The sequence below is a fragment of the Melospiza melodia genome, chromosome 2, assembly GCF_035770615.1.
Source record: "Melospiza melodia melodia isolate bMelMel2 chromosome 2, bMelMel2.pri, whole genome shotgun sequence".
In the NCBI taxonomy this organism is placed as follows: domain Eukaryota; kingdom Metazoa; phylum Chordata; class Aves; order Passeriformes; family Passerellidae; genus Melospiza; species Melospiza melodia.
Window position 1 is genome coordinate 98,770,710 of NC_086195.1, and position 21,690 is coordinate 98,792,399.

The 21,690-nt window shown below is 35.4% G+C and overlaps 1 protein-coding gene across 11 annotated transcripts in view; it reads right to left on the reverse strand.

Annotated features, from left to right (window-relative positions):
* Positions 1 to 21,690, reverse strand: part of PCDH9 (protocadherin 9) — a 671,837-nt gene that overhangs the window by 543,748 nt on the left and 106,399 nt on the right. For 5 of the 11 annotated variants that reach the window (XM_063149403.1, XM_063149401.1, XM_063149408.1 and 2 more), the window contains exon 3: positions 17,809 to 17,907. The exons of the other annotated variants lie outside the window; for them this stretch is intronic. In XM_063149403.1, the coding sequence (XP_063005473.1) occupies positions 17,809 to 17,907 (99 nt within the window). The remainder of the gene's footprint in view (positions 1 to 17,808; positions 17,908 to 21,690) is intronic. 11 annotated transcript variants of the gene reach the window in all.

Consider the following 21,690-nt stretch of genomic DNA (forward strand, 5'->3'; position numbering starts at 1 on the left):
TTGTCAGGGGTTTTTTTTTCCTCCATGGTTCACCAACTTTGATGAATGAGTGCAGCATAACCAAAAACTTATAAAAAAATTGGGAGGGGTTTAATTACAAAAATAAACATTACCAAAGTAGGCAAAAAAGCAAAAGGCTAGTTTAAACATAGAAAGCATCTATGAATCAGTGTGGGAAGAAAGGGATAACCCTTCTGTAATTGCTGTTTTGTGCCCTATTGATTACACCACCATTAGTGTATATGTAGAACTTAAGAAGGCCTAGTGCTTAAAACTGAAGAATTTGCATGCATTTAGGAGAATACATAACTGCCAAAGCATGCCTTCAAAGTAACTGAATGAATGCACTGTTGATAAATAAGTTTAGCAAACAGCAGGACCTGCTTCTTGTGAAAAAAGGAGGACGATAAAGAAGAAGAAAAAAATAGAAACAGGTCATGCAAGACAACTCCTTCTACCAAAGTTCCCTAAAGCAGCCAAAGTATTCAGGAGCCAACCAGACCATTTCATTTCCTCTCACATAAATCACTCCAGGGTTTTTACAAAATAAAGAAAAAAGTGAATATATAATTTTGCAATATTGTTTTAAAATTAAGGAAATTCAACAGTACAATAGGTGAATGATTACAATAGCAATTAGGGATTTTTTTTCACCTTTTTTTTCCTATCTTTATAAGCTAGTATTCACCAATATTCATGTGTTTTAATCTCCCTTTCTGGGGGCTTCACACTGTCAGGAACAGAATGGTTTTAACAAGGAACAAGATAGGCACATTTTCAAGGAAAAATAGTAAAATGTTTCCTAAGTGTTCTCATGAAAGTGATGGGAATATTTGCATATAATAAGGAAAGAACAAATAGATTCACTCCTTGGTAAACTCTATTGCCAAGATTTTACACACATAACATAGAGAAGAGTTTTTCAATATATCATTGTTGCTGTAAAAGGGAAAGTGGAGAGGACACTATGGTCTTAGAAAAAAGGAAATGCAAGTTAGGCACTAAGGGAAGGAAACATCTTGCCAAGAATAAGGATAATGATGCACTGAAAAGATTGCATAAAAAGAGACTGCTATTTTCCATCACTGGAAGTTTGGGTTTTTTAGAAGTATATAAAAAATTTATCAGGAAGTCTTTATAGATAGGTGAATTTGCTTTTTGGCAGACAGCTTTCTTGAATGGGTGATCTTTTCTGTCTTCTCCCAGAGAAAGCTAAGAAGATATTAAAATACAAGACAGGAGAGACAGGAAAAGAGAAAGCCATTTTACTTCAGTAAACATTCCCATATCTTTCTAAATCATGGCTCTTGAAGATGACTTGTCCATGATACATCATTCAGAAATTTCTTCAGAGTTTATGTGGGAAAAAATTTAACATATGTGCAAAAACATAGATGGCGTTACATTGAACAGAGTCATACTGTGGGATTCGAGAGGTCTGCATTCTAGTCCTGATGCTGCCTGTGACCTAAAAGGTGATTCTGGTCATGAATCCACTTGACTCTGACTTTCACAGTACATAAAATAATATTGATATTCATGTCCTTCTAGATCTCTTGGTGCAAATCCCAAGAGAGAGCAGCATATTATTCATTATACTGTTGTCATGTTACTATCACTAATACTAACAGTAATTATTTTAGCCTGTGTTGGCTGATACAACTTTTAAATCAAGATAATCAAACATCTTTTAAGAATGGGCACCCATGATGAAAATTTGTACTTGTCATTGTTCAGTATTAAGATAAGTTGAAAATACAACCATAGCATTGCTGTCAGTTTAAGGATTCTATGTGTGTTTTTAACTTAACCTCAACAGCAGTGTAGTTTCCCCTTCATATGCATCATTCCATTCTAAATCTAAAAATTCTGAGTAATACAGAAGTCATATACATGCCATTTAACGATAAAACTAAAATCTTCCACAAAAACAACTTCGACAACTCCCTCATACTGGTCATTCACTCAACAACACTACCACAGCCAAGAAAATAATCACTGCTAGCAAATGAACCAAGAGACTGAAAGAGAGCCCCCTGTTAACTTTCGCAAATATTCCGTGGATTAGTTTTGTTCTTGGACAACTAGGACTGGGCCCATCCCAAACTATATTTTAAACAAACTTTAGGAGTTAGAAGTATTCTCTAGAGGTGTTTTTTTTGTACTCACCTTCTTTGTAAATCAGCAAATTTTAATAATATAGACATGGATCAATCCATGACAGCTAGCTTCTTTGGCATCAGTAACCCCAGGCACATTTAATTTCCTAGTGCAAATCTTGCCAAGCAGCTCTTACATTAAATAATCTAATTTTTATTCTATCTTGAGCCAAAAAGAAAGCAAATGATTTTATTTAGTAAAAGTTTGCTGCAGCTAATTGGCTCCTGTTTTACTTCCTGATCTACTGATTCTGTCCTTTAACTAAAAGACAGTTTGATGTGCAAAGATTTAGACACCCCTTGGACGCCACCTAGTAAGGATAACATCTTCACATCTAACATATCCACACACTTTACAATAATCTCTTAAGGCAATCCAATTTAATGACATACTTTACAAGGCCTACTGCCTTTTAAATGCATGCATGCCTGCAACACTTTTCAAGTCCATAAGCTGTAGCTGGCTTCCCTTTAGTATAAAAGTTCCCTTCCTAGCTGTACAAGGAATCTCAGAAAAAAAAAAAAAAAAAAAAAAAAGTCAGAGTCAATCTAGTTGCTGCAGAAAGGTGTCTACCACTTTTAACGATTAAAAGTTTGCTGTACATGGCCCAGTCTAGTGGTAAATCTGCTTTACGATGTTACCATTCTATCTCACAGTTAGGTAAAATTTGTAGCTTTTTGATATAACAGTTTTGGCTTCTGACTACTCATTTATAACATATGGTGACTTTGGGCTGTCATGATATCACAAAGGTTTCACATCGTTGTCTCCTTAGTGCAAGAGTTTCATATCTCCTCAATGCTTCACATAGGCAGCTCCTCCAAGGACTGACTCTTTCTTGTTCTTGCAGGAGCCAACTGACTCCCATTCCCCCTCAACCAACCAATCCACTCTTTTATAGCACTCTTCTTATTATTGGCTACAGCTGTGGCCTGTTAAAGTCAGGTCTGCTCCTTTAATAATTAACCCAGCTGCAACTCTTTAGGAGGTAAGATTACTTTCTACACTACCTTTATTTACTTATGTTCTATCCCCCTACAACTTTGAACAAAAAGTTATCCTTCCACAGTATTGAGATGTAAGTGGAGTTATAAAACAGGTAAGTGGTGGTCTTCATGAACTGAAGATGCAGTAGTTTACATCTCATTGAAATGACAAGTACGCAGATTAATAACTAATGTATTATTAATACATATTTATTTCCTCTGCTGTATTCAGTTTTATAGCAGGATGCATAATTAATATACTATTTTAATCATGTTATAATAACAGAAGTCTCACAAAAGCAATACACAACTGATTTTGTGCAGTTAGTGATGTCTAGTGGGAAGCATTTTCATGTCGACTATAAATAAATAATTAGAAAGATAAACAAAATGCATGTCACTGGCATTATTAAGGCAAAAGGTCTTTCTATAGTTTTGTTAAATACCAACAAGAGACACTGTGAGGTTTTGTTTCTGTTGTTTGTTTTTAAACAAGCCACTTGAAAGAGAATGGATTGGAAAGACTCAGCCACTGAATTACTGCCCTGGCCTTCTTATAAGGTTTGATGTGCCTCGGTGGTTTATTTCTCATAAGCTGCTCACCCAGCAATGGGGAAAGCAAACTGACAAGAAAAATGGTTGGCAAAGGAAAAAAAAAAGGGAGGGTGGATGAAAGCATTGATTTCTCTAAATAGAGAATGCAAGTCTACACACTTGAACAACAAAATGCATGGGTAAACAAGAAAACGCACTAGCCCCAGGACTGGCAGTCCACTGTAATTCATGATAAAGCAAATGCAAGATTTTGGCATCATTCTATGAAGACTGCTGTGCTTCTGCCCTTGTAACAGGACACCTCTGTAAAGATCTGAACTGAAGATCTAATGTATCTCCAAACTGAGATGCTGTATGCTTTCAACTGTAACTCCCCATTGTCTACTGTTGCTATTTAATTAAATAGTAAAAAAAATATAATTATATAAATTAGTAGATTATATAAATACATCTACTTAGCATCAACTGTATCATTGCTACATGATAACAAATCTCTCTAGCAACAACAACAGATTTGAATTTTTTAGTCTTATTAATTGTATAGGTCAGTATTAAAGAAAACAAAACAATAGCACTGTAATACATTAAAGTGACATTAGCAAGGTCCTTTAAAACCTCAAACCAGCAATAACCAACCAGCAGATCTTTTGTCCTTCCCAAAAGCAGTAACACTTAGAAAGAAGCAGAGCATTTTCTAGGTCTATGTGAGATGTTGATCTCTCTGTTTCTTACTGTATTCTGTCTTCATTATGGCTGTTTGGACTTTTACCTAAGTGCATGACACAGCATAACACAAAAAGGAGTGTTGATTCCAGTGGAATGATATAGCAATGTTCATGTCCATGATGCAACCTCAGTAACAGTGAAAAGGCTGCAGAGTTCCTATACTTGTGATTGACAAAAACTTCTATTGATTATAATGTGAGCAGTTCATCTGGCAGTGGTATCTATTCCTTTACAAAGAGATGGTGATTCTGGTTAAGGGACAATAAAAAGACAAGCAAGCAGCCAAGCTGAATCCCTACTAAATCAGTAAAGCCTGAAAAGACAACACAGAAATAAAGAAGCAAAAGATTGTTTGGGAACAAGCATGAAGTAACAGGATAAATCCCCACTTTGGCATAGCACAGCTTCATGCATTTCTTTACAATCAGCTGTGCCAAACACACAAACATCTGTATTTTTCACTTCAACCATAAATTGTCAGGTTTGAATATTCAGTTTCAGTGGCCAGGTACGTAATGTCTTTTACTATTATTTTGGTCTTTATTCTCTGCTCTCCATGATTTTCCACTGTGTCCATCATTCATGAACTTTTAAATTCCCCTCAAGCCTTTAATCTCTACTTGTAAAATATGAATTTTCTTTCAACTTATTTATTTCTTTTAAAATGGTAAATTTTCTCATTTTCATGGTCGTGTCTGCTACCATAATCAGTTGACAACAGAATGCATATTACTATAACATTTTTTGTTCATTTTTTAAACAAGAATTTTTCTTGGATTACCTGCATGGAATGGGATAGAAGGATATAAAATTTTAAAGAAAAAATCTTCCAAAGATATGCTTTTAAGAAAACTTAGTATCTCTTGGGACTGCCTGCATTTGGGATGGTTGAAAAGAATGAACTAAAAGTATAAGTTAATGGAAAGAAATTAAAACACATTAAGCTATATGTAGATGCTCTCATTCTGAATTAAAACGCCTTTATATTTTTTGTAGTTTAATCCTCCCTTAAGCACTCCACTTTTGAATAAGTTTCTATATAGGGGCTTAATGGTCCTTAATTTTGCTGCATTAACTTCATACTTTTAGTTGTTCTCCTACATAGAATTGCTATATCTAACTACCACATCTGCTTGGTGACTGCACAGTCAGGAACATAGAAACCACGTCTCAGTGCTGCCATTTATAACAACATTAATTTGAACCTCAAAACTATTAACACAGAAATATTAATTCAAAATAGGGACTCTTCAAGGCTTCTTTCAAAATCTGTGCAACTTTTTGAAACATTTCTTTAAGAGACAATCCCAAAACATTCTTCAAAATATGAAAATATTGATTTTTCTGAGGGAAGCAACAAAAATTCAGGGTGAAACCTACCAAGGAACTTTGCATCATTCAGATCTTCCCATGTTTGTCTCTTCCTGGGCAAATGCTCCAAAAGAAAGATACACCACTTTATATTCTAAATGTATTTTGAGTGAAACTGGCTGTGGTCACACTTACTTGCACCTAAACTTACTGCTGATTCTGTATTCAGCGCCTTTGCAGAGCACCAGCTCAGACCAGCTACTCATAGATTTCAGCACAGGGATGTTTACTCTGTAAATCTAAATAGCATAAATTTCAAGTTGAACAGCTCTTCCAAGATAGAAATGCTTAAAAAAAAAAAGTCCTGACAAAATTCCTCTAGGCTCATTTGGAAATTTGAAAAAGGGAAACCTGCACCACCAAATGTCTAATTAAAATGAAAACCATGAAATATGTTAACAAGTGTGAGTAAAATGACTGCTGAACTGTTGAGAAGTTTATGATGGTATAGAGATGCTTTCCAGGCTTATTGAAAGCCAGTCCAGATTGGAAGAACAGTTCATTCTGGCATAGTTAGATCTCTCTCAGATTTTCTTTCAGGGAAAAGAAAAGAAATAAGGTGTTCAGTTCCACAAACCAATGACAAGAACTAGCAGATATAATTGGCAGTGTCACCAGCGACTTCAGACCCATGATCTGGCTGATTTGGGAATTGTGAGGCAGAGATTAGATAGGAGAAAAATTCAGTAAAAAAAAAAAAAAAGAAAGAAAGAACGGGAAGCAAATGCATTAAAAGAAATATGGGTTTGTTTGGGGGGGGGGGTGGGGTTGAGAATATTGAAGGAAAAGAAAAAGAAAAGATTGCCTTAGATATGCAGAGGGCGGCAAAAAAGAAGAAAGATTACAGTAAGGTTATGGTCCCAGTAGGCAGGAGGGATAGTGAAGTTGTAAATGGAGACAGAAGGGAGGCAGAGGAGAGGGACTGAGGGGAGAGATAAGAAATAGTTTATGTTACAACAAATATAAATGTCATGCACTTCTCTTCCCCCCTTTCAGCTTAACAAGTGTTCTGAACTACAAGAAACATGGATGATATCAGGAAGGTAAGGTCTTCCCAAGAGACTACTGACATAGCAGTATTATTTCTTTTACCTCTCCAGCAATGACAAGTGCACTTCTGTAAACAATGTTCTGCTCTTAAATCATCTAATTTATGCTTTAATAATTCAGAGGTTTCAGAAGATATTTACCCAAGAAATATTTACTATAGATGCTGAACTAAAAAATAAAAAACACAAAACCCCATGAAAAAACAAAGAAAGAAGCATTTTCACCTCCAAAGTTATGAATGGGAAGTAAACAGATCCATCATTTCAGATGTACTGCATGAGCATGTAAGAATGATACAAATATGTACCTATACAGACAACAACCATTTTTGTATTTGTTGAGCATTTATGAACTGAATGTTCAAGTGTATGCAAAAGCAGTTTAATCTGCCCTTTTCCTCTTCCTCTTTCACTCTAGGCTCAGTTCACACTCCTCCTGACCTGCAGGTACTGGAGTTCATCTGAGCCCACAGCATATTTAGCTTGCTCAGCCAAAAGAAAAGTACTAACTACCTTTTAGTATGGTTTGTTATCTGTGGACCTGGCAAGCAGCCACAGCTCACAGGAGAGCAGAGGTTGGGGACCTGAAGCAGGGGGTGAGGGAGAAGGTACTGCAAGGCAGACTGCGCTGGTTTATCCTGCCAGGGACCCTCAGCAGAGGGGATTCTTTTCTGCAAGTATCAAATGTGTGTTTTCAGTTCTGTGCTTGCACAGTTTAACTCTGTTTTTCACCATCATAATTTTTTTCAGTTACTCCAGAGTTGATCCGTATGTGCAAAGAAGTACATTTATGCACCAGTAATATCATCATGGTTCTGTGCTGTGTTTCAAATAAAGGTGAAATGTGAAGGATATTACCAGGTAGTTCTCAGTTCTCAGAACTGTTCTGTTGCTTTCCTTTTATTATTATTTCACAGTTTCTTTTTCCTTTCTCTTCTTTCAAAATCCAATAGCACAATCAGTGTATAAAGTTAGTATTTTTGAAATGAACATTTCTGTGATGCTTTTTGTTATAGTGATAGTTTTCCTTTCACTGATGTTTTCTACTAAGCAAGCAGAGAAAAACAAACCCAGTTTTTAAACTGCACCATGTAAAAATCAATCAAGAAGACAATCAGGTTTCCGATGTTTTGAAAATGATATCACCTATATCAGGAATTATTGTGTACTTACTGTATACACAGAACCATCAGTCTTTCACTTAACTTTCAGGAGTTTCCCCCTCCCCAGCCCTTACAGCAGTTTTACCTTGGAGTAGTTCTGTTAACATCCTTGATGTACTGGGAAATTTATCAAGGTAAGATCATAGACAAACATCATTTATTATGTTGCTTTACATAAGGGGATATCATCTACCACTCAAAATATTTTTTCCTCAAATATTGCTGGTTCCTAAGCGTCATGTGAAAAAATGCAATCCACTACAACTGAAGGGAAAGTACTGGAATCATGCAACATCATGCAAAACTGGCAGAGAAAAACTGGGACAGGAGGAAGTTATTTTGAATACTCTAATGACTGTCATCATTTGCAATGCAAGTCTCTCCTGCCCATTGGAGACTTCATTTTTAAATACTAAGAAGCTCACTCATGGGAAAGATCTCTTCATTTCAACCATGCCACTATGTTCCTCCAAGATTCTATGTTCATTCAAGCACAGCACAGCTGTGGCAGAAATGGGACTCGTTTTCCTTTAGGAATCTGTCGGGTCCTATGCCTGCTTAAAGTCATCTGTTGCCCCCAAACCTGTGCAGTGATACTCTAAGTTATTGAAAGAAATGCCATCCTTTAAAAAAAAACACAGAGTCAAACAACCTCATGAATACTTTATTGTTCATTCAGGATTATTACCGAAATATATCCAAATAGAAATTTCAGAATAAGGGAACTAGCATGTTCTAAATAAATGACAAATAATTCTAATTACCAGCCAAGTTCCAACTTCCTACTGCACACAGAGGATGATCCTATCCAATGCGTTCCTTCCCAGGTGATGGGGTCACGGGCACCTCAACAAAAGTTAGCCTTAGAGACTAGAATCCCCCACAGTTAATGGAAGCAGGTACCAAGTTATTACATCCCTGGAATCCTAAATTCCTACCTGTTAAAGAGCTTATATGTCTGTATCCTGCCCTCTCCTAAAATATCACTTCCAAATTCAAAGAAATTTAATATCTTTTGCAAGACTTCAGACTACCTATTAAATTTAGTTATTGTCTACACCTATGCTGACATCTGAGAAAGAGTCAGACAGATTTCTCCCAGACACATTGTATACACCAAAGCATGCAGCAAAATTATTCTGTATTTAGTTCTTAAAGTTGATTATTTAAACTATATTAAATCCCTGCGAGTCGTAATTCATTTGGAAGGGAGTTAAGTTAAAGCAAATCAAGGCAATTTTTATTTTGAATGAACATCTATATAAGGACTTAATTAGGTTTAAATAATCCACTTCAGATTCATTTTTACAGATTAATTCTCCTGAACATGACCATGTAAATAAGCTTCCAGTGAACTAAATGTAGTTTCAGTAAATTATTACCAAAAAACGAATTCAGTTGCAAACAGGGACTGTGTTTTGCTGGGTATTTTAAACTTTGACTATCAGGAAATATCACACAGAAAACATGGCACTAATCCATTTAAATGTCACTAGTTAACTGACTGGAGTTTTTTTTAATGAAGTAGATTTTTTTGAAGTATTATTTATTTAAAATAATATATCAGAAGGACTGTCACAACAAAAGAATGTGTATAAGTTTTTGCAGCAGATATAAATTTTTGTTTGTTTGTTTTATGCTGTAAAATGCTATTTAGGCAATAAATGACTAACATTATTGGACAACCCTGCACAGCAAAGGCCCTAATCCTTGTTTAGGTAGCAAAAAGCCAGACCCAAAACAAAGTTACACCTGGCTATTCTCAAGTAGAGATATTTTGAATATTAAGCTTTAATTTAAATTAATTTGATTTAAACTGAGTGTGCTAATATTTGGAGAAATCCATCAATTTTTATTTTTTTTAATTCACAGTTAATTTCCTTAAAAATAAGCAGTGTATCCAACTGAGGGAAAAAAAAACAAAACAAAACAAAACAAAACAAAACAAAAAAACTAAAGGTAAAGGAATGAGATTGAAAAGTTCCTCATGCATTTAAGAATTGTTTCTTTGTCTGCATGGGAGTATGATAATCTCACTCTTTTGGAAGCAGAAGAGAGTCATGAATGTGGCCTCACTGTCCAGTTCTATCGTAGCTTTCTAAGATTAATTCGAGGCCATTCTTTAACCTCACTTTCCCAACATGTAAACTGTAGCTAACTACTGAATTTCTTTAAAAAGTAAACTCAGATTTGTGGTTGAAAAGCATTTAAGAAAGAGAGAATACTGTACTATTATTTTAGTAATAAGCATGAGACACTGACACAATCATAGACCTAACAGATACGTGTTCAAACTTCTAGCACAGGAAAAATCATGTAGAATGATAAAAAGTGCAAACTGATATATTTAAAACAGAAGCCTAAAATCATAAAACCTCTTACCTGTCTTAAAAGCGATGAACCTAATACTTCTTCTAGATTTCAGTAAAATGCATTACAGAAAAGCTTAAAATGGAGAGGGACTAGGGAGTTAAGGAAATTATGTTCCCATCACTTGAATGGATGATAATTATATCAATACTACAGCATTCACCTCCAACTGACTGCTTGGAAACTGACAGAACATTATAAACACAAAGGTCATTGCAGCCAAGAAATGAGGTGGGTTCCCAAGACGGAGTCACTAAACACAAAAAATCCCTCAGTAGTGAAATAAAGAGCTGTAACATAAAACTTCTCTCAAAATAATTGTCTTTGTTGCTGAGCTGGCTTTATTCAGATCTAACAACAGGCAGAATTACGTGTAAGGGGCCAAGGCTAGGACATCAGTGACATCAGTGTCTGTGAGGTGAGAGTTCAGCACTTTCCATTCTTCACCACCCCAAAACAACTGTCAGACAAAGAAAATAAAATAATTAACCTGAACTCAAGAATATGGACTTGAATTAAGCAGTTAGCAGTAGTATAATGTGCATTACCACAGGTTTAGTGCTATGAACACACGCTTCTAATGACAAAGCCATAAGAGGATCTTCTACATATATTTTTACCCAACAGAGCAGAGGTCTTCTTGGCTTACAATGGATTTTTGGAGCTTCTTCCTTAAATCTTAAAGCTGCTAAAAAAAGGTGTTTTCCACATTATTTTATTCTACATTATTCTATTTTTTTCTTTATTTTCAAGAGACCCTAACACCCTTATATTAATACTGCAAAACACAAATTCCTCTGGGAAGAAAGAAAGGTTATCATCACTGTGGTCCCTAGCCCATCAGCATCCATCATTACTTTTTACATTACTTGATGACTGAAGACTTTGAGGGCAGGGGTTGCAGGCAGGAAAGTGGGAGTAAATACAGAGCTAAGGTTTCATTCCAAATTCATAGTAAAATTAATTTCCCTGATCTCCTGGCCCACAGCCACATGTCTTCTCTAGAGCACAGGTGTGATTTGGCCTGGTGTGCCCTCTGTCTGACCTACACAAACAGTTTGTCTGAAGCTCAATAAGGAACAAGCTTCAGCAGCATTGCAATTACTGACAAACACCCATAATATTTCTGCAATAAAAGCATGTTCTGCCATTTCCTCCTCCAGTTTTTCAAAACAGTCTATTCCTCTTTCCAAGCATGTGTGCCATAATCTTTTGTCTGATCTGTGACCTGTGTACATTTCAAAAAAATATGCCAGTTTCGTCCTTTTTTCATGTCACTCAAAAGTGAAATATTTCTCTTTTTTTTTTTCTTCACATTTTTCCCCCCTAAGCAGGAATCACTGAAGTTAGCTGACACAACCTATAGCTTGTCACACAAAGCAGAGGAAAAAGCATGAAGGGACCTGTTGTGAAAACAACAGGTCTATGTGGAACACAATATAAGAAGCTGACACTGAAAACTGGATAACATTCATGCTTGCTGGTTGCAAACAGACAAGGAGAGAGACAAGTCTAAGGATGATAACTTAAAACACACTTAAACCTTTAATTTAGCTTCTTCTAAGACCAAAGGTTAAAAGTAAGTTTGACACGTTGTTCTATTGCCTCTTCTCACCCTCAGGCAATAAAGGAACCAATGAAATATAATAATGGGTCCCTCTGAGCCTTAACACTGCATCCCATCAATTACATACCTCAGGAATATCAGATGTACTCTTATGGGGAATTTAAAATCACTAACACTTTTTAAAAAATACAGCAGCCATAATATTTTAAAGTGGGTTTATTTATTCTTATATGTTTTTTTCTTGAAGGATTTATTTGATTATCCATATACCATGAAATATTTCTTTTCTTTCTAAATAATGCCTGTATGAAAATGTCTAAGTAAAAATATCTAGTATTCTCACAGCTGCTCTTATACTGTGTTCATAGGTTTTTTTCACTTCACTGCTTTCCTTAGGTCACAGGTCCTGCAGGAAATAAACTGTATACTGCTTTATAGTTTTGACTGTGAATATCTCACACTTATTTTGTATAAGAGCAAATAAAAATTCACTGAAGGACCACTTGAAAGTAAACTCCATGTGATTTCTGTGTTAAGGAGATGAACTTGACTCTGATATTGATTTAATGACAATTAATACAGACAGTCTTTCCTTTAAAATTTTCAGTTGTATTATGCCAAGAAAATTTAGATGTATATCTCTTTGAACTAAATACACAACAATTCCTATGAATGCTAATGAAATACAGTAATGAACTACAATTCTTTCATGTTAAAGTGGTATATAAACACCCTGAATTAAGCTACTAAACACACATAGGAATTAAGCATTATTACTCCTGGCATACAAATAAGGGAACAGGCACTGCAAGATTGGTTTGCAGAGTTTAATATGCCGGTTTCTTTCCAGAATAGTGTTATGGCAAGTAGTGGGATTTAAACATGTGCTTAAAATTTAACATGCCCTAAACACCTTCCTGACTGAGTTCTAGGTGTGTATCGGTGACAAAGCTCTAACACTAAATTTTGGCTGCCAGCCTTGAGCTCCCAGCCATTTGTGCAATGAAGGTAAAGCACTGGCTTAGTGTCTGCGAATGGTAAGCACAGATATTGTTCAGGAGGCAGCAAAAAGCATGAAAGGATAAAGTGTGGCTTATAAAAGTAAGCACCGTAGCTTCTCCTTGGTTTTGAAAAACAGTAATTCAGATTTCATCCAAAATCGTGTTCTCTCCCTCTGTTCTACATTTGTCTCCCTATTCTTCCCCTTTCCTTTTATTCTCTTTAAAAGCTGCTAACATCAGCTGCTTCTTTGTGGATTTTGCTTTTTGCTTCATTGCCTACAAATTGCTCTAAGCTCTTCATTCCCTATGAACCTGTTCAGCTGGAGGAGAACAGCTGTACAGCAGGCTGTTCCTAGTACACCTCTGGAAGATGTATAGCAAAATGTTAACAAGACATACATATTGAAGTTTTTTGCCTTCTGAAGATTTGAGGGGGGATATATATTTACATATATTTAAAGACGTGTGCATCTAAGCAAATGTACAGTTGGGAAAAATAAATAATCATTAAAATACAAGGTACATGTCTCCAGAGAACAAAAAGTCTAAAATTCTCAGTCTCTGATTTACATCCCTGAGGGTGTCAGAGGATGTCTAACCATGTCAACTGGAGTGGAAAAACACTGCATGTCAGCACAAGAAGGCCTGATTGCTATAAAACAAATGTCTTTTTAGTTCCTTGCTCCCTTAATCCTCTCCCCCACACAAGAGAAACGTTCGCTCAACTGACTCTCATTCTTCAGCTTCTTACTTAGGTTCCAAAGATAATGAGCTCCATCATACATTTTACCTCAAAAGATGGATCTATTTTCAGAAAAAACCATGGTTGCCATGTTTTTCTGGGTTTATTGAAGTAATCAGAAATACTAAGATGAGAGTCTTGATTACAAGTCTCTAAATAAAGGACAGACATCTGCAGAGTATGAGAGAGAATATGCAAAGAGGAATAGTTTTGAGTTTTGTTTGTAATTCTCCAAAAGGATGCTTCTATCTGAAGAGGATTGACCCTGAGTTTCTGATAAAAACCTCAAAGAAGGAGTTGGAAAATTTGTTAAGTGTTATGTATAAAGAATGGGATTCCTTTTCCCCAGACAGAGACCTGCTACTTCAAACACATAACACGCACAAGATCAATCATCATTTCTAATGGTGATGTTACTGCTACGCTTTACGGGTCTCCATGAAAATTCTGGATAAAACAAACTACATTAAAGGTGTAACACCAATGACTGTGGTGGTGCTCTTAGGTTGCTTTAGAGGAGGTGGTTTCATGTTTGCCAGATATTTAAACATCTTCTTATATACTTCCTTAATGGAAGCTTTAGTTAGAACAATTGAAGCTTAAGCTAGCACAATATCATGATGGCCTGAGAAGATTTGGTAGAAAAAGAAGCATCATGGTTTTGGTGGGCTTTTTTAACAACTTTATCTTTGAGAAACAAACATGACAGTAGTTACAATGAAAGATCCCAGCTGACATAAAAATTATTCAATTCTGATCCTCCAGCAATATCATAATACAGTTTTTTGAGCCCTTTTCTTCCCTATTTTCTTGGTTTTCATTTGTTTCTCTAGTTTTGAGGCAGTGCTCCCCCACTGGCCTCTCCAGACTGCCAAAGATAAGGGGAAGGAAGAGAAGGTATTTGCATATAAATGTACTCCACATACTAACTGGTTGCCCTTCATCCTGACATCAAAACACCTCAACCAGGACACTTCTGAGACAAGCATGAGACCTAAGCAGGCCTGAAGGCTCTGAAGAAAGTGAAGCATTATTTATCCTGCACTAGAAACTAGAATATTTGGATGTCCTTATACACCCAGCAGATCTTAATGTGACAGACTTTACCCAGGCCAAAGTGTTCTTGCGTCTCTGAAGGACTCCACAAAGCCCTGCTGATTCTTGTCTGAAATGTTTAATGATGTTAGGATACTAGGAGAATCATAAAAGTCTCAAAGAGCATTAAAAGATTTTGGTATAGCCCATCAGTACTGGAAAATACAGCATTTGTAAAGTTGATGTTGTCCAATGCTCACACATAGGAGATTACACTACAATCTGAAAATCAAATAAAAGCCCAGAGCAAACCCCTGATAAAACACAAAGTAATAACTATGGGATGGCTCATTAACCTCCAAAGTTCCTAAGAGGCTGGAGATCTCTGAAATGTCTGTCTTTCTGCAGTGCCTGCAAGCCCAATGTGAGATTTAATGAGTCCTTAGTATCAACACACAAAGAAAGCAATGTTCTCTCATTTAGGATTCATCTAGTTGTCTTTTTACCACTCTAAAATTACAGTTATACCAGAGACTTAACAGCAACTTTACAGAAGTGTTCACTTTCAGTAAAATTAATAAGACCATCAACTTTTTAACAGTTGAAAAATGGATGCTTTTATGCAGTATAGAGAAAAACTTACAAATTAAATTTATTCTAGGACCCATTTTTATCACTATTTTCTCCAAGAAAAATAAAATCAATAAGAGGAAGCATTTTTTAATGTGATCAGCAGATCTTAACACTTCAAAGGGCTAAGGTCTACTTCACTGAATTCTAGCTCATGACAAGAAAATCTTCTTAAGATGATGATTTATGCACTGATAATTCCAGACATAGCATGTTCAATATCTACTGTAATAGTAATTGTTCATACAGTTTGGTTTATTTTATTTCTTTCTCGGAATTATGTAGGAAAGTTACAATATCAAACTAAAACAAAAAAAAATGCAAAAGACTCTAAAAGCAAAAAAACCAATCTGTTACATTAAAAAAAAAATCTATTGGAAAGTAATGCTGTGGGAATGGATGTTAGATGAACACCCTGTGAATGCAGGTGGAGAAGACTGCAATCATTTCAGTCCTTCTCAAATACACTGAGCAAATGTTGCAGTCCTGATACTGTGGCCTAGATGGGCTCTTCCTGATTTCCAGGCTCAAGCTAAACCACTAAGCTGCCTCTCTCTAAATATGGCCAAAAAGATCCAAAGAACTGGTTGGATTTATGTAATTTTCTTGTAAAAATCTGTCTACAACAATTGTTCTCAATATTATGTTATCAAGAACATATTACTGCATAAAACAAAATGGAAGGTTTGTGTTGTAGTTTTTCATAAGTTTTTTAGTCTTCGACAATTTCCTTTTTAAAAGTGAAAAATTTGAAATCAGAGGTTACATTTGTGCATATAAAATTATTATTATTAATATCTAGAGCTTAAGGTGGATAAACAGGTAGAGTAAGACAGAAAAATGTAATTTTTTTATGGAGGAAAATTGGTTATTGAAATTAATGCATTTGAGTCAGAAAACAATGTTTACACATGTACTGTGGCACATACTGGATACTTATCCCTTTAAAACCTTGGGTTTTATTTTGATTGCCAAGTAATTTTTGCTCAAGTTCTACTGCAAGAACTAGGCTGACTCCAAAGCATGCTCTCTGCACCAAGTTTCAGCACTAGCTAAATTATACGTATTTGCACAAACCTGCAATTTAATCATCAGATAACTGCAACAGAGTTTCATGGGTAATGACACACAGCCTAATAAAGACACATAAGAGGTTTAAGAAGAACGGAGGGCATGCAAAAGTCTTCTCCTGCTACACAGCCCCATATAACGAATGAAATCTGTGATCTTATTTAGGTAAACTATTTTCAGTTATCACAAGGTGGATAGGACTCTTGCCTCCACTCAATTCTAAGATTTAGTGGGAAAAAATATAAAAATATACATTGTCTGGAAGACTGTAAAACAATTTTGAAATTATGACACCAATGGAAGGCTTAATTCAGTATGCTTTCTGGAATACAAAGTCATAAAATGAAATAGTTATTAGTCACTTGAGGTTTTGGATTTTTTTGGTTTTGCTTTTTTGGGGGTTTTTGCTTTATTTGTCTGTAATTGGACGCTAGTCAAAACAGTATTTAATTAATAGAATGATGAAAGCTACAGATTACATACTCTAAGCATATGTTGTCAGCTCTTTTAGGTTTAGCTTGGGGAGACTGATTTCATCCTTGTGTTATGTGGGGCTGTGATAAGTTACTATTATCTACGCTCAGAATTACCTGTCTGATGATGCTTACAAACACCATGGATTTTAGGTTCCCAAGGCTGTAACATTTCATGGGTATCACTTGCTGTGCTGCCTACAGCAAATTACCAACTGACATACCCCACCAAGCAAGAGCAAGCAGTTCATGAGATTCAAACAACAAAATTCAAAAAACAAATTAAAAAGCTCTGTTTGCTGGCAATAACCTTATGCTATTGAGATATTGCTAACTTAAAGGTATTTTTCATGTGTTGGACTACATTTATAGTCACCCTAAAGTCTTACATTTTCTATCCCTTAGAAAATACTGTATCTACACTTTAATCTATTGAAATCTCACAAATAATTCAGACATCTTTGCCATAATGCTTAGTTATCACAGGTTTAGCAAAATGTCTGACAGTGCTTACAGTACACTAACATCACTGACAATCTGTATTACAACAAGTAAATTTTTTCTTCTAAGTTGTCTGGTTACAAAACATATAGCAGAGTATTTTACAAGAGTATCTGATGCTCTATGTCCTTTTACTTATATATCCAACAAAATAAAGCTGACAAAGTCATCCTGAAGAATATGTATTGTAAGTTGAAAGATTCAACTTAACCATATTCTTTCACATTGTTTCCTTGCTATACACACACAGCAAAGCCAAACCTCTCCTCCAGCTCTGGAGTCTGCCTTTAAGTTCCTTAATGCAGGACCAATACATTTTCAGCACTGTAAATCTCAGTCTCCTGCAGCCAGATAACTTCTCCTCCCTGTGACTAATAGTAAATATGAGTAGTAGTAGATAGTATTTACCATCACATTCAACACTCTTGTCCCACCTGAAGACAAAAGTATATCCGGAACTGTATTCTCTTGGTTGTCAACATTCCCAATCTTCAACTCATGGGCAGCCTGAAAATTGCACATAAAATGGTAAAACCTTATTCAGCTTCAGACTCATGAGAAAATTTTAAAGGCTCAGTGAAAATTCCCTATCTGACCGCTCTCTTAAGTGCTTTAAACCATCTTCAGCCATTCCCATGTGTCCTGTCCCAGGGAGAATATCTGCTAAGCATTTATTTTTTAAAACTTCACCAGGAGTAGACCTAAAGAGATTATATTAAAGAAAAACAGTTATGGGATTTAAGCAAGTCAAAGAGAATAAGTCCAAGTTAATCCTGAAAGAGCTTAGATTGTGATATTAATGTTCTTCTTGTTAGATTAATTTTAACATCTATCCATGTTAATATCATGCTTCATGATGCTTTCATGTCTCACAGTAGAACAGGCAAGACTGAAAATTTCTAAATGCAATAAATCTTTTCCAGAATATAAAAGGTCCCCTTTTAGTAGGCTAGAGAATCAGAAACATTCACACCGTCAAATCCTCTGACTGACTGACTGATGATGCCAAAGTGATTTCCAATTGCTGAAGTGTTCACTTCCATTGTGTGTGAATAATGAGGGGCTGAATGTGTCACTCCACAAACAAAACTGTCAAGTCTCTTCAGTTTGACTTTCCCTGGTTTAGGCTTGAATGCTTTTTTCTTTATTTCTTTTTTTTTCTTCAGTTTAAATAATATGTATTTATTAGTATAAGAGTTTTCAGGAATACCAGCAATTCAATTTTTGGCATGAACACGAACACAGGAAGGTCAATGAAAAAAAAATTCCCTTCTGTGGAAATTTAAACTGGCCTACTGGGAGGACAAAACATAATTAAAATAACTGCACCCTGCACTAAACAAACTGAATCTATTCAAAGTGACTAAGAGGAGGACAAAGGAAAGTGTTGTTCTGCTATCCAAGAGAAGAAAAAAAGTTACTAACAGATGTGAAGGCAAAAGCATTTAATGTCTTCTTTGCATTAGTTTTAATTAGAAAGGTCAACAATGAGAAGGGGACTAGGATAATTAATAGATAAAAAAAATAATTATTTCAATTAAAAAATACAGACAGAAAAGGTTACAGAGTACTTAAGCAAATTGGTTTTCAGACCAGATGTGCCCAATGAACTTCCTCCTAGGGTACTTAGAGAATTGGTAAAGCCATCTCAGAACCATCAGGAGAGCAATCTGGGGAGCACACATGAGGTATCAATAAAACTGAAAAAGCAAACGCATAATATTCATCTTTCAAAAAAGTGAAAACTTAGAAATAACAATTTTTTTCTGTCACCTAGTAAGTCCTGGAAAAGCTCTGGAACAAATAAACTGCATGATTTTTAAGTAGCTTTCAATATGAAAAGGACATAAGAAGGGTCAAAAATCAGTTAAGAATTAGTCAATCATTTAAGAACAAATCTAGTCAGAATTCAATGTCTCCACAAAATAGTTACAGACCTTGTGGAGAGGTGAGTTGCGAGCAAGGTCATTTATGTTCGTACCCTTTGCCTCACAGAAAATCCTCCTGCATATAAAAAAATGGAAAATTTGTCTAAGCGCTAATAGTATTGTATAGGTTCAAAACTGATTAGGCAACTGTACACAAAGTGTAAGGACGATTATGCTGTTGCTTAAAGTTATCTTTTACATTTTTTCCCCTCTAACAGGCTTGTTTGAAGTTTCAACAAAAAAGCTGTGAAGAGAGTGCTTATTGCACTTAAAGACTACACATAAATACTGGACCTGCCAGTGTGTTGAAAGGTCAGCCAGAATGCAAATTTCTGAAGGGCTTGAGCAAATCTAGATATCACAACTGTGTAGGCAGAAGGTTCTCAGAGAAGAATCTAGAGATCCTATCTCAATCCAATCTGGAAATAAATCAAAAGTGTAGTTCTGTTGCAAGAAACATACCTTGGATATGTAAAACTGAAAACTACCTGCACAATACAAAAGATCTTCTTCGCTCCAGCTTTTGGGAAACTCAAGATGAATTGTTTCTATCCTGTTTGGGGCAGCCCAAAGAGATGGAAATGAATAGGAAAAAGTCAAAAGGAAAACCATCATGAGTCTCACCAAGAAGGAAACATTTGAGATTTAATAACACGCGATTGTTAAAGCTTTAAGAAGAGGAGGCTGAAGATAAAGATGATAGCAATCTTTTAATGTATAAAAGGTAGATCTAAAGAGGAATGTCTTATCTGTGATAAAGAATAAGCGAAATTCAGTTGTGCCAAGATGCTGAAAAGATTGCTAACAGTTAGAAATTACTGCAACACTAAAACAGATTATTAAGAAAGCCTTGAAATTCCCACAGTTGTGTGTCTTTAAGAAAAAAAAAATCTATCAGGAACAACCTAGGTATCCTAATCCTGCTTTGGAAGGGACTGGATCATCAACCATATAATTTTCCCCCCTTTTTTTTTTCAGTTCAAACAGAAGAAAACTTTAAAAAGAGAAATTCCTGTATTTTCTTACACACAGTCTACCAGAAATACCGTACTTTTAAGAACTACTATAAATCATTTCTGCAGAGACAAGCTTTCACCTCTGTAATGCCAGAGGTAGCTATCTATATCTGAAATTATAGAACTCTAGAATTCCTTGCTACTTTCTCAACCATTACTTGATCAGACCATTTGTTTCCAGACTGGACAATAAATCAGGTTCAGACAGATTCAAATTTCACTGAAAAATTGTCGGAGTGATTTGAATATGGTATTTTAAACCTCATGCATACAGTTTGAATACAAAATTCAAAAAACGAATATAGGAAATTCAGCTATGAAAGTAGAAATGTCTGCAAAAACTGATGTTATAAAAATACTTGCGCAGAGAATGATGTGATAATGAGCCATACATCAGAAAAAAATATTAGCAGACAACATGAATAGAAAACATATTTAAACTCAAAAGGACACCTGTGCCAGTGTTAAAAATGATTTATTACATGAACAGCAGGTCAGAGCAGACAATACTTGCCTACAAGAGTAAAACAAGAAAGGGTCTCTTTCCACTCAAAATTGGACTATTACAAGCATTTCTAAATCAGTGTCTCATCTAGTGCAGTACAATTAACTCAAATTAGCATACTATAAACAGCACTATTAAGAAATTTAAAGGCTTTGACTAAATGAAGAAAAATTCAGCTACAGTCATCACACAAATCTTAATTAAGGCTGCTTTCTCTGACATACAAGAAGAAAACAAAAACACAGCTCTTGGACAAGTTGCTGTTATTCTCAGGCGAGTCAATCACAAAACATGCCACAGCTTTGCTGGCAGCTCTAGGTAAACAGTTATGTCCATGAGGTCAACTACAAAATAACCTTTTGTGTGTAGGTGCAACCTACCCCTTCTGGCTTCATGCTCTCATCATTAGTCCAGTATCACAATAACTGCAAAACTAATGGACACATATTTGTGCAGGCATATAAATGTGTGGTACAGCACACCATTTCAGAACACTAACTACAAACAACAAAATTTATGTTTTACTTTTTGAATCGAGTCTGTTATTTTTTATTATAGGTTACCAACACATTCTTAATTTTTAATTGAAGTGCATAATATCTATTTTCAGACTATTTCAACCATTTTACAAGTAGACCACAGTATTTTATTGATATACTCCATAATTTTTATTACAATGTCATCCCTGATAAGAAAGGCTTGAAAAAAGTCAATTTCTGTCCTGTAATTTTCTGTCTTCTTACTTTACATATTTGAAACATTCAGAGGGGAGTACCATGCAAATCTCACATTAAAGAAAAATTGTTGTAAGGAAAGAGATACTGTGGAGCCATATCTAGCA